A 13,206-nucleotide genomic window follows, 5' to 3' on the forward strand; every position below is an offset into this window, starting at 1 on the left:
TTCTTTTCTGAGGGTTCTTAGGCTTTCCAGATGCAATAAAACGATCACGTATTACCCGTGTAGTAAGATCTTTTAAATGCGCTGCAGTAAACTCGTCCCCAGCGGCGGCCGCGCCACACCTGCAGGGGGAGCCGCGCGGGACTGTCGCTGCGGAGGCTGCCCTCCCGGCTCAGCGCCCAAGCCCTCAAGCCTTACACCCTGTCTCCGGGACTTTCTAATTAGCGTCCTGTGGGGGTTTGTTTTTATTTCCTTCGCCAGGCCGAACAGTCCAAAGAAGAGCAGAAGCAGGACTTGAACGCGGAGAAATTGATGCGACAAGTGTCCAAGGACGTGTGCCGGCTACGCGAGCAGAGCCGGAAGGTGCCGCGCCAGGTGCAGTCCTTCAGGTAAGCGGCCCCGGGCCCGCCGGTGCTCCCGGACTGTCCGCGTGGTCTCGGTTCGGCGGGAGCTCACGTCAGCAGTGACAGCGGGGGGATCGTATGTGCTTCCATTTGCTCCTTCGTGAGGTTACACCCCCCGCCCCCACGACAGCGGTCCTGACCCGATTAAAGCCTGGCTCCCCAAGAACCCAGGGTGTCCCCGGCGCTTAGAAGCAGTTGGCACATCCCGCTGAGAAATCTTGACGCAAAATACGAAGAGGTATATATCTTTGGGTCTTGTGTTGTTCACTCACTCAACAGACGCCCCCCCCCCCCAACCCGTGGACGTGGATGCCCCTCACCCCGGCCCCCCAGGCTGTGCTGGGCTTGCGGGGGGGGGGGGGGAAGGGGGGAGGGGTTGGGGGGTTACACGCCGAGAGCCTGGGGCACAGGCCTGGGTGGGAGAGCCGGATACTCTGCCCCAAGCATGGGGGGGGAGGAGTGGGGGGGGGGGACAGTCCTGGTTTCACCTGCAGTCAGGGGCCCCGTGTTCCCCAGCCGTCTGATTTGTCAAGGGAAGTTGGAAATAGGAGTCCTACGTGAAATATCTCAAATGTTAACATTGGCAACTGACTCTGGTATGTAAACCCCGCCTGAGCCAAAGAAATCCATTAGCAGGGAGTGTTCAGTTTGTGGTTCCACCTTAAGGCTTTCAGTGACGTCATGATCAGGCTTACTTGCCTTTTTTTATTTTTACTTTGTATTTTTATTTTTTAAGAGTTTTTTTTGTTTTGTTTTGTTTTGTTTATGTTTGAGATAAAGAGCAAGTGTGGGAGGGCAGAAAGAGAAGGAGAGAGAGAATCCCAAACAGAGCCGGGATCAAGAGGAGAAACCACAAGAGCCAGATGCGTGGGGAGGCGCCTGGGTGGCTCAGTCGCTTGAGCGGCCAACTTCGGCTCAGGTCATGATCTGGCGGTCCGTGGGTTCGAGCCCCGCATCAGGCTCTGTGCTGACAGCTCAGAGTCTGGAAGCTGCTTCGGATTCTGTGTCTCCCTCTCTCTCTGCCCCTCCCCTGCTCGTGTTCTGTGTCTCTTTCTCAAAAATAAGTAAACATTTAAAAAAAAAAAAAAAAAGCCAATGAATTCTTAGCCGACGGAGCCACCCAGGCGCTCCAAGGGTTGTTTTTTTTTTTTAAGTAATCTCTACACCCAGCGTGAGGCTCGAACACACAACCCCAAGATTAAGAGTCACTCACTCTACCAACTGAGTCAGCCAGAGGCCCCTCAGTTGCCTTTTTTTTAAGTTTTGCTTTTATCTCTTCTGGAATCGAACAAATCTAAAGGATGCAATACCACAAAAATAACTCATTCCGGTTTCCACAATTCTGTCATTCCCCCTTTCTTCTCTTCCTTTTCCTTAGTCTTTTGAGCTTTTCCACCTCAGTGCCTACTTCTTTGACCCCACACTTCCTCCACCATCTAGACAGACCCGTAGTTTCCCAAAGGAAGGCTGGTGCTGTATTCTTTTTTTCCTTTTTTTTTTTCTTCTTTTTTTGCTTTGTTTTTCTTCATGGCTGCCATCGTGCCCCACATAATGTAACACATCCTCAGTAAATATGCGTTGATGGGGTACTCTGTACGACATGAACATTACGTACCAAAGTGGATAGATTGCTCCTATCTTTCGTAACTATACAATCCCAAAACCTTATTTATTGTTTTGTTTTTTGTTTTTTGTTTTTCAGTATTCTCCTAACCTCTGAAAACCATCCTGCCCTATTTTCTCAGCTTCTCCCTTTCGGGCTGTTTCTCCTCAGCGCTGTTTCGGGGCGCAGGACAGACCTGCCTTTACCACAGTCACGCTCTTTCCTTCCCCTTCATTTGGAGTCGCGACATCACTCCACCCTTTCCTTAGCACAGTACTGATTTTAAAGGACTTTCCCGATATCACGTACTTCTCTAGGAGGCCCTGAGAAGTCCCCTGGGACTTTGGACTTCTTGCATCCTTGCATCCTTGACTGCCTAGTTCAGAAGCACTCCTAACTGACCCGCTGATGGTTTAAAAACTGTCTCACACTGGAAATCCAGGAGGGAACGTACTGCCTTTGTCTGTAGGTGATTTACCGTAAGCCAGAACTGCCCTTCTCCCGCATTACATCCTGTCGTAACAGGCAAAGACGATCTTGACCTTTCGGGGTTCTGCCTAAGGAACAGATCCCCTATCCAGGCTGGCAGAGCTCTTGGGACTATTTTCCATGGCCACAGAGTGTTTTCAGCTTCCTACTGAAGTCCATTTATTTCTCACCCCTGACTCTAGGGAGAAGATTGCCTACTTCACCAGAGCGAAGATAAGCATCCCGTCCCTGCCAGCCGATGATGTGTGATCACATCCCTGAAGACATTACGTTGTCTCCTGTTCACTCTTAGGGAGGGTACAAGACTGAACGTTTGTTTTGCTTCGGGGGGTTCTTTTTGTAACGTAACTATCAACTCTTAAAGAGCTTTTATTTCACAGCAGATTTTCAACATGTTAATTTGTAAAGTATCTTGAATGTAATTCTTATATGTTTAAAAAAGAAAAGAAATCCGATAACCAAAACAGGCTGATCTGGTACACGAACGTCCAGTACCTGCGTATTGCCAACGGGCTGCAGTTCATAAAAGTGGAACGGAGGCCGTGCCCCGTGCATATCCCAGTGGCCCAGCTGTTGAGAAATGGCTCGGTTTAGCAGAAGGTGATTTTTGCTTTTCCTTGGTTGTCCCACGAGCAGACTGAGGATGGCAGCCGGCCGGGCGGTATTTTTGTACCAAGGGGCAGCTCTTTGAGTTTGAACTCAAACGTGAGTACGGTTCCGGCTCCACCTGAAACAGGTGTCTGCGCTCCCGTCCGCCACCTGTGTCAGAGCCCCTCGTTTCCTTAAAACAACTTCCTTTTTGTCCTTTTCTTTGAGTCTAAAGAAAACAAACCACCGGAGCAGTGCTCCTGGCCGCGGGGAAGGCCTTTTGATGGGTCACCTCCTGAGCGGGGAGAGGAAGGGGGAGAGCCAGGGACCCTACACACACAAGTCACCTCCTCGGCGAGCACCTGCCGCCTCGGACGCAGCCCGGGCCCGCGTACGTGCTCCGAGGGCCGTGCCCAGCCTGCGCCCTTGACGCCGCGTCCTGGGCGTGAGGCTGGTGCCCCGCACGGCGCCGTGGTGGCCGGCGCTCTAAGCCCAGAGCGCGCGGGCGATGCGGAGGGAAGCGCGTCAGCACGCATCTGGTGAACCTGGGAGTCCCGATTGGATCAAAGTTGCCAAAAAAAAAAATTTTTTTTTTAAACTTTATTAAACAGATTTCTAACATTTACTAGCAACTATTTGGCAGCTCTCGTGTTTAGGGGATCCTATCTGTAATTTGTGGTGAGGAGGCCAAGAGAAGAGTGTGCCTGGGGACATTATTAACTTGAAATATCAGCCAAGGTGGTTGGTTAAGAAAACAATTCTAGATGATCTCGTGTCGAGAGGGGAAAAAGGCTCTAGGTCGTCCGTGTAGAATGTTAGCCCACCCGCCCCAGGCCCTGCTTGCGAGAAACGTATCTGCTCTGCCAGCATAAAGGCTTTTGAAGTAAAGAGTATTTGTGCAATTTAACTCATACTTATCATTCAGTCAGTTCTACTGGAAGAGGCACTTTTTGGTCAGCCATCTTACATAGCAAACTCAATCTTGGTGGTTTTGCTTTGTTTTGTTTTTTGAGAAGTACAAAAATCCTCTTAACGGAATGGATCCCTTAAAAAAATAATAAGTTCTATTTCTAAGATAGCATCCTCAGCAAGAATTCTTAAGTTTCTTGAAAGTAATTCTACATATTCTGGAAAGTTCGTTTTATCAGAATCAAAATTCGAAGTAAGCAATTTCTGAGCCGAGAACTTTAATTATCTCTTCCTAAGTTATCCCACCACTTTCATCTAAAATGTCTCCGAAGCCATAACTGGATGTGACACCACTCTGGACAAAAACCAGCCTCGCGACTGCGCACCGTCCTTCGAGGCCGCGCGGCCCATTCTTTCAGATGACTAAGGAAAACCAGAGCAGGAATGCCATTCCTCCTTGTCAAGGTCAAATGTGAAAGACAGAAGTTTATTTAATATAGAGCTAAATGAAGGTCAGCCGTTTTCAGCTTCGTAGTGTGGCCGTGAAAATGTTTATAGAATTATGTGTAGTCGTACCGTACGATTTTATTTTCTTCATTTATTTATTTACGGTCTTATTTATGTTCTGTTTAATATATAGTTCGGTTCTGGCCATTTTAAATGTTTGACCCAGAAGAGGCTATATTGGACTATTTACACCTTTATAAATCTTCCTCAGATTAGCAAATCACTCTTTGTCATACAAAAAGCTTCAGACCAGTATACAAGAATTAAATCTGTCTCAGGCTGGTAGTTAACAGTTGTGACCAAGATGCTTTAGGTTTTATTTCACAAAATGTGCTCCTTTCTAACATGAGAAACGAACTTATTTTAGTATAATCCTTTTCCACACTTTAAAAATCAGCAATAGTGTTATGTATTTATAGGCAGCTTTTCACAATTCTGTCATATTTGTACTAACCCAAATGATTCACAGTGACAAAACATTTTAATAACTTGATCACAAAACCGTATGAACAATATGAATTTTAATATTATAAATACTATTTTTTAAAGGTAGAATTTATTCTGCACAGGGTAAAAAGAATGTAATATTTAGGTCTCAAGTTTGAATTATCAGTATGTTATTATAATTTTGTATATCAGAATCTAAGTTGCAGGTACAAAAAAAAAAATATTGGTAGCCAAATGAACAAAGTTTAGCTGAATCTCTGTGGCATGCAAATCAAATTTAAAATCTTTTTTTTTCGCTATTACTTTATCTATATCGTATTAAATATCAAAAGCTCAGGACTGAACTAAATATTTAATCAGGTTAAATTCTGAATATGTTTCTGTTTTAATTTGTCTCGTTTGTAAAAGTATGCAAATACATCACATAGATTAACTTTGGTTTCTGCACTTTCCCTGTGTTTGTGGGTGGACAAAAGTTCGGTGGGTTTTTTTGTTTTTTTTTTTTAAACAAAGATGCATATTGCCTCATACTTTATTTCAGTGTCGTTTATTGCTTAATTTCCCTAATTGCTGCAAACAAGAGTTTTCTTGAGCCACGTACCGAACAAGTATAAAATCTCTCACGAGGAAATTCCCAACCCCGCAGTTTGCTATGGATAGTTCTTGGTTGGAAGATATGTATTGCTGAGAGGAATAAAAATGGCATATTTTCATAGTGGGAGCAAAAGAAGGGGCTTCCAAGGTGAGCTCTGGGGTCCCCGCCCATCCCAGCCTGTGCTCTGGTCAGCTGGCCGGGCCGTGGTCCCGGGAGCTTCTCGGTCAGTGCACCCCGCCCTGACCCTGAGTGCCCCCCGTGGCCGCTCACCGAGCCAGGGGTTGGCTGGGGTGTCAGTTGTCTGCAGAGCACAGGACACAGAAGCCAAAGCACACCTGTGGGGTAGGTTTTCCGTGACTCTTCCCATGCACCAGACAGCCCCCCTCTGCTTCTGCCCCGGTGAGGAAGCATGAATGAACCCGGCTGGCTCTTGGAAAAGGCTCCGTAGAGGCGCTGAGGTCTCCGAATAAAAAGGAGATGGCGCGTCCCACATCGCTTACCTCCCAAGCTTTCAAAGAACCAGCAAGTTTTTAGGATACTCTAATGACATTTGCAATCGATCTGCAACAAGACTTTAGTTTCAGTATAATAGGTGATCTTACACACTTAAAAGCAGTAGGCGATCAGCAGTAACCTTTCCAGCTGCCAAAGTGACCCGTCTCTACGAATGACACCTTCAAAGATACGGAGGCGCTGATATAAGGCTTTATTTACCGGTTCTGTGCAATCACTGAATCTATTTTAAAATTGAGAAAACTCATCCACAGTAATGAGTGTGATTACTATCGAGTCTTGAGTGGTTTTGGTCTCAGAATAGAAGAAGACAGTGGTTTACTCTCCTAGAAGGAAATTGCAATGTAAGAAGCCAGTAGCCACAGTGAAAAAAACAAAAAACAAGTGCATTTTAGAAAATTAAACAGCTCAGTGAACGGGCAGCTGTGCAACAGGAGATCCTACCAAACCCAGACAGGAGTGAGCTTCACTTGAAGAGTAGACGCCACTGATCCTTCCTGGCTTAGACTTTCAGATGGGCTTTTTTCATCTCCAGGTGCTGACGGTGACACTGTGTTTCTACCACCGCGTAGGGGCCCGGAGCCGGAACTGCCTGGGTAACGCAGGCCACGCAGTTCAGCAGGCAGCCTCCCAGGAGGAGGGAAAACCCAGCAGACCAGCCCAGAAAGAGGGCTTCCCCAAACTCCCACCGGGGCACAATCTCTGGCATGGTCTCATCCCAGAACTCCTGGACGGTCACGTGGGCGACCCAGGAGACCGGAACCAGGGTCGCGACGCCTGCTGCCCAGAACACGGTCCCTCCCAGGATCAGCAGTCCTTTCTTGAGGCCTGGCCGCGTCTCTCCGACCCTCAAGCAGTCCAGGCCGAACCCGGAGGCCAGCAGGCCCAGGAGCCCCAGCCCGTTGGACAGGAACATTAAGATCCTGGAGATCCTGAGTTCGGCAGGCAAAGCCAGGAAGGATTCAAAGTCCTTGCACTGTGTCCCCCCTTCCTCTTGGACGACACAGACCTGCCAGAGTCCCATGGTCCAGTTCTCCATCTCGTTTAAGTCCAAATTGAGGTTTTTCCATTGTGGCAGGTAGTTTGTAAGACAGGACAAAACCCATCCCAGCAGAGAGAGTGAAATTCCAGCTAATTGCGCCACGCTTCGAACTACTAAAGCCATTGCAGATCCCCAGGAGCTTGAGCCAAACTAACTCCTGCCTTTCGATCTCTGCGTGGGGACGTGTGACACCTTACGCTGTCACTTCAGAGCTCGGAAATATTTCTTCATTGTGTGTAGAGGATTCTTGCCAGAGCTGCTATTGTTTGAAAAGGTGTTGACTAGGTTTCAGCAAAGGATACAAGGAAGTAAGTCTGCCAACCAGTAATGCCCAGGTGTGGCCAGCACCGTGCCCGTGTCCTAGGAGCTGACTCCGTAGTAGCAGTTTGTCTCTGCAATAACATCAGGTAGGACCGATCCTCCTTTCCTCGTTAACATTGCTAGCTTTCTAGCGAGTCAAAGAGTGAAGGAGTCTCAACGCAAAATGTGTACCCGACAGCTTGGGCTCAGCTCCCACCGCTCGCTTTCTTAGCAATTACACCTGTCCAGATTGCCATCTGTTGCCGCTCTCCTGTTTCAATACGTACGTCGTGGTCATACCGGATGTTACCATTTTCTAAAAGTGAGTTCCAGAAAAGTATTTCTTACCGGAAATCTCTCTAGACCTTGCATCGGGTCTGTTCAGAAGACCCGTAAGCTACATCCACCACATAACATAGGAAGCAGTACTGAACTCCCAACCCCAAATACCCAGTCTACTTACCTACACGCCTTTTTGTCAGATCCGTGCACGTGTGCGTACGCACTTGTTATTTATTTATTTATTTTTTCCCCTACGTGGGCTTTCTGCATCGTGGAAAAGTTAAGCTGTAGGACTTTGTAGGTCAGCATGGACATCTCCCCTGGTTCACTTACTAATGTATGTATCCCCATGTCTGTCATTTTTCACTGAACCAAGGAAAGTTGTTACTGAGCAAACGAACTGTCACTATCTGGATAGCAAGCAAAATATTTTTGGAGTTGTTGATTTTATTATTTTTTTTTAATTGGAAACTTTGGAAGGGAGAGACAGGAGAGACTGGCCAGTATGTTGACTCTTGAGAGAATCGTGATATACTGAAAACCGTAAGCCCCCTAAAACCCTGTCACATAGGGTACCTAGTCGTCTCCTAGATGCAAACCACCTGTGTTCAAAGAAGACCAAAGTCCCTGTGGTGGAAATAATACTTTGGGACAGGCTTAACAGGGGATATTGCTAATGCAGAATGTTTAAAAGATCGCAGATTGGTTTTTTCCCTTAGGAAATAGAAACTAATTATTATTATTCCCAGCTATCAACAAAAGCAAAGTTCCTGATATAAAATTTAACACATCAAAGCTTAATTCTGATTAAAATGGACGGCCACCGCCACGTTTTGATTTAAATAACCGGGTCGATGAAATTATCTTTGCTCATCCCTGTGTAATGCTTCCCATGATAGTTTCCTTTTAGATATAAGACTTGCCTCTTTCTTACTTCTCCAGATTTGGGGAGGAAGAGGGGACCTAGGATCGAAAAGTAGTTACTTAATGAGAAACCGAGAGCAGCACAGATTTAATTACATAACAAAGACCCCTTGCTAGCATAGACCCCACTTCGCGGTTGATGTGGAAAGATGTCTTTCTGTTCTTGCCAAAGTCTTACACTCTCGGGTCTGCAGTTCCATTTTCCAGGTACAGACACTGAATTTGCATTTCTGCCACCGCATAGGGGCCCGGAGCCGGAGCGGCCTGGGTAGTACAGGCCACGCAGTTCAGCAGGCAGCCTCCCAGGAGGAGGGAAAACCCAGCAGACCAGCCCAGAAAGAGGGCTTCCCCAAACTCCCACCTGGGCACAATCTCTGGCATGGTCTCATCCCAGAACTCCTGGACGGTCACGTGGGCGACCCAGGAGACCGGAACCAGGGTCGCGACGCCTGCTGCCCAGAACACGGTCCCTCCCAGGATCAGCAGTCCCTTCTTGAGGCCTGGCCGCGTCTCTCCGACCCTCAAGCAGTCCAGGCCGAACCCGGAGGCCAGCAGGCCCAGGAGCCCCAGCCCGTTGGACAGGAACATTAAGATCCTGGAGATCCTGAGTTCGGCAGGCAAAGCCAGGAAGGATTCAAAGTCCTTGCATTGTCTCCCCACCTCCTCTTGGACGACACAGGCCTGCCAGAGTCCCATGGTCCAGTTCTCCATCTCGTTTAAGTCCAAATTGAGGTTTTTCCAATGTGGCAGGTAAGTTGTAATAATGGACAAAACCCATCCCAGCAAAGATAACGAAAGTCCAACGAGCTGCGTCGCCACTCTAAAGACTAGAGCCATTGCAACAAGTCTTACAACTTTGGCCACCCCTGTGGGAGTCCCTGTCTTTCGTGCTTCACAGTAGCGTGACCGTTTTGGTCCTATGCTGCCCGGAATATAAGCTTTGGCCATTAACTCTTTGGAAACTCTGAAATGCGTTTTTGTTCTTCTTGAATATAATGTTTCATGTAAAGGACGAAGGACCCTGTTAAAACTATGAGTTAGGCTTTCTGATAAGGATTTGATCTGTTACCTTCCAATTTGCTTGGTAAAATTATATCCCCAATGCTTGATGAGTATAAGTCTGAGGATGAACAAAGAGGGCTCTGTGACCCCTCACCCTAAAGTACAACAGAAATCTTTGTGCTTCAATATGGATTAATTAGATTTTAAGTGGTGATAAAAGGCTGGCTCTTTCTGCAACAGGACTTCATTGTCATAGCTGAATCTGAGGTTTCAGGGATGCAAAACAAGACCTTGTAAAGAAAGGTAGACTGTTTCCCTATAATCTTTATTCTCCTCGGACTTCCTTAACCTACACAAGGGCCTGGCCTTCCTTCTTGAGTGTCACAGGCCCTCAGTGGGGACTTGGCAGGAAAGTTGCCCCAGATTCCTTTGAAAGGTAGAGGCGGGTTCACTGGGTTCATTAAAATGAAAAAGACCGACGACTGATGCCCAAGAGGTGCTAAGTGAGGAGGGGAAAATCCTGGGAAGCTCTGGGTCTCACTCTTAAGATTTTCTCCATCCACATTGGGGACTTGGTTTTCCAAGTCCCACATTAGGGACAGTGTTTCTCGGTATCTGAGAGGCGTGTGTGTGTGTGTGTGTGTGTGTCCCTGTCCAAAGCTGAGCTGTGTTTGCTGTCATGTAAGCCACACAGACAAAGCACCACCAGGCAGGAAGACTCCCTACGGGTCCAACACAAAGGTTCTGTGAGAAAACAACAGCCACAAGGGGGCTGACCTTTGAGGCTTCATCTTGTTTGTTTTTTCGATTTAGGCCCCATCTTGAGAGCATACTTCTGCAGAGGGTGACCCCTGAGAGAATACAGGGCCTCCCAGGTGGGACAAGAGGTCACGTGCTCCAGATTCCCAGGGCTGCTCCAACCCCGCTCTGCAAGGGGCCCCGGGACTCCTGCACCCACAGCGGGAAGGTCGGATCTGACAGGCTTGTGGGGGGACAGGACAGGAAGGTTCCTCAAATGGAGCCGTTGCCCTGGAGGATTCTAACCGGCTGAAACAGAACCACTGCCCATCACGACCCAGTGGTTGAGTCTAGTCCAGGGTCAGAGAAGAGCTTTTATGATATTGCTCAATGGGAGATGGGAGAGAAACAGAACCCAGAGCCTGATGTAGCCAAAGAAAGCCTCAGAGTCATTAGGTGAATGGTGCTGTCTCGAGTATTTGCCATCATTTTATGTTAAAAAAAAGATGAGTTCTTAACTTTTACAAATTTTCAGAATCCCTTAAGTATATTGCTGTCCTCAATGAACTAAAAAGGTGGTTCCAGTTTGCACAAAGACGTAAGAGTCCACAAAGGGCTAGCGATTTGTCCTGAGCCCTTATCACCAGGAGCTGGGATAATGGTAAGCTAGGGCTTTCCTCCAGGCAGGTGGCCAGGATGCAGAGAGCTCTGGAGAACAACCATTGAGAGTCACGAGGAGATGATTCTGAATATCACAATGAGACGTGTGTGTGTGTGTGTGTGTGAGAGAGAGAGAGAGAGAGAGGGAGAGGGAGAGGGAGATGGAATGGAATAGGCCGCCCTGGGAGGCAGTGACCCTTCCTTCCCAAGGGTGTTTTAAAAAGGCTAATTCTCACCTGTCCGGGCCACCTTGGGGGAGGTTTGTGCCATGCAGGGGGGGGGGGGGGGGGAGGGAGGACGCGAATGTGTGACCCCTCAACTCCTTTATTCTTTCAGCATTTAGAAAAATATTTTCAAGCACCTCCTCCTGGCCAGACTGTTTAAGTGTGAAAGACACAATCAAGACCACGGTGGATGCAGGCCCCTCCCCAGGGGCTCGCATCCCAGTGGGAAGAAGCCATCGCGGAAACACGTGAGTAAAAGAATTCAGAGAAATACAAGGAGCGGGGGAAGTGAGTGCTCAGGGCGGGGAAACCCCAGTGCAGCATCCCTGGGACTGGAAGGTGCGAAGCCCCGACCCACAGCCGCATACGCCTGGGCCGGTGTGTGGGCTCCTGCTGAGGCCGCGCTGGTCCCGGAGTGGGTGTGGGGGCGGAATTTGGAAAACAAAATCACCAGCACGACGTTCAGTGAGTGGAGGACCACACGATCTCTGTCTCCCAAACATTAATCCGAAAACAAAAACCCCAAGGGCACCTGGGTGGCTCAGTCAGTTGAGCGTCTGACTCTTGATTTCAGCTCAGGTCGTGATCTCAGGATCGTGGGATCAAGCCCTGCGTCGGGCTCTATGCTGGGCGCGGGGCCTGCTTAGGAATCTCTCTCCCTCGCCCTCGGCCCTTCCCCCCCAACTCGTGTGCGCCGTCCGTCTCTCTCTCAAAAATTAAATGAATGAATGAATGAATAAGTAAAATTAAAACAAAAAGCCCTGTTTACCAAAAGTCACACACCTGGGGACACCTATCAGTCCAGAGCAAGTGTTGACGAATGTCCCCAAGTAAACCATCCGTAAATTTAGTTGCTTGAAAACAGCAATCACGTAGATGTATTTACTCACGAATCTGCAGTCTGGGACAACGGTCTCTGCTCCCAGTGATGTGAAGTGAGGCTGAACATCACCCTCACAGACAAGGCTGTCACAGGGGCCTGCTCCATCCTAGGAGAGGGACGGAGAGGCACCGTCTCTCGGTGGGGAAGCAGCAAGTCTCTGGAAGAACTGTGGGACTGGAGGTACTTTCGTGGCCATTTTCGGAAAACGGATCTGTCAATGCAGCTGTGAGCCAATCTAGATCGTAGGAGACACGTGGCAGGCATCACGTGGGGAACACGACCTTCCTTTCCCTCCTGGGTTTTATGTTTTCACGTTCAAGGTGAAGTCTGTGGTCGCAGGCAAAATGGGTTGCTTGCCCTGCCCTGCCTGCTGTCCTGGGACCTGCCGTCGGGGAAGGGAGCCCCTTCGAGGGTTCACGGGTTCAGCCTCACGCGTTTGGGCCCCCGCTCTGTGCCAGGCAGCACGTGAGAACCAGGGCTGGAGAGAGCGGTCGTCAAGCAAGACCAACCCAGAGAAGAAGACGGGATGCTGAACACCCTGATAGGGACAGCGCTGGGGCAGGATGGCTGTTTCAGGGGAGGGACGCCGGCAAAGGTGTCTGGGGGTCGCTCCCGAAAGACAGTGGGCCGGAACAGCTGGTGCCTGGCCGGAGATCGAGGGCGCCCGTCGAAGATGAGGCCGGGTCACGGGGCACCGTCATGCAAGCTAAATCATTTGGAGTTTAGAATAGAGATCATCAAAAGCCTTTGCAGGATTGTAAGCAAGGGTCATTTATGCACAACCTAACCGGTGGCCCCAGGGACGAGCTCCTTTGTACCATTAAGTCACAGACGCCCCGGGGGCACCCAGGTGGCTCAGTCGGTTAAGCGTCAGACTCTTGGTTTCAGCTCAGGTCGGCATCTCACGGTTCCTGGGTTCGAGCCCCATGTCGGGCTCCACACTGACAGTGCAGAGCCTGCTTGGGATTCTCTCTCTCTTCTCTCTGCCCCTCGCCCACTCTTTCTCTCAAAATAAATAAATAATTTTAAAAAGAAAAAAAAAACGTTTAAAAAAAAAATGGAATGCCTCGGTGGCTCGGTCAGGTAGGCGTCCGACTCC

At 48.8% G+C, this 13,206-nt stretch overlaps 3 protein-coding genes across 5 annotated transcripts in view; 1 reads left to right on the top strand and 2 right to left on the bottom strand.

The window, feature by feature from the left end:
- WWC2 (WW and C2 domain containing 2) overlaps nt 1–5,474 on the top strand; it is a 213,023-nt gene extending 207,549 nt beyond the window's left edge. For all 3 annotated transcript variants that reach the window (XM_086703161.1, XM_086703163.1, XM_086703162.1), the window contains 2 exons: nt 259–386; nt 2,676–5,474. In XM_086703161.1, the coding sequence (XP_086559287.1) occupies nt 259–386; nt 2,676–2,742 (195 nt within the window). In that variant the 3' untranslated portion in view covers nt 2,743–5,474. The remainder of the gene's footprint in view (nt 1–258; nt 387–2,675) is intronic.
- A 764-nt stretch (nt 5,475–6,238) lies between these two features.
- CLDN22 (claudin 22) lies at nt 6,239–7,292 on the bottom strand. Its single transcript, XM_025933079.2, has one exon. It carries the CDS (start codon nt 7,215–7,217, stop codon nt 6,555–6,557), a length of 663 nt encoding a protein of 220 aa, XP_025788864.1. The 5' UTR covers nt 7,218–7,292; the 3' UTR covers nt 6,239–6,554.
- Nucleotides 7,293–8,774: 1,482 nt separating this feature from the next.
- Nucleotides 8,775–9,437, bottom strand: LOC112870009 (claudin-24-like). Its single transcript, XM_025933078.2, has one exon. The coding sequence runs from the start codon at nt 9,435–9,437 to the stop codon at nt 8,775–8,777; it is 663 nt and encodes a 220-aa protein (XP_025788863.2).
- Nucleotides 9,438–13,206: the final 3,769 nt, after the last annotated feature.

This window comes from Puma concolor, chromosome B1, assembly GCF_028749965.1.
Source record: "Puma concolor isolate L17-30 chromosome B1, mPumCon1.1.hap2, whole genome shotgun sequence".
Taxonomy (NCBI): domain Eukaryota; kingdom Metazoa; phylum Chordata; class Mammalia; order Carnivora; family Felidae; genus Puma; species Puma concolor.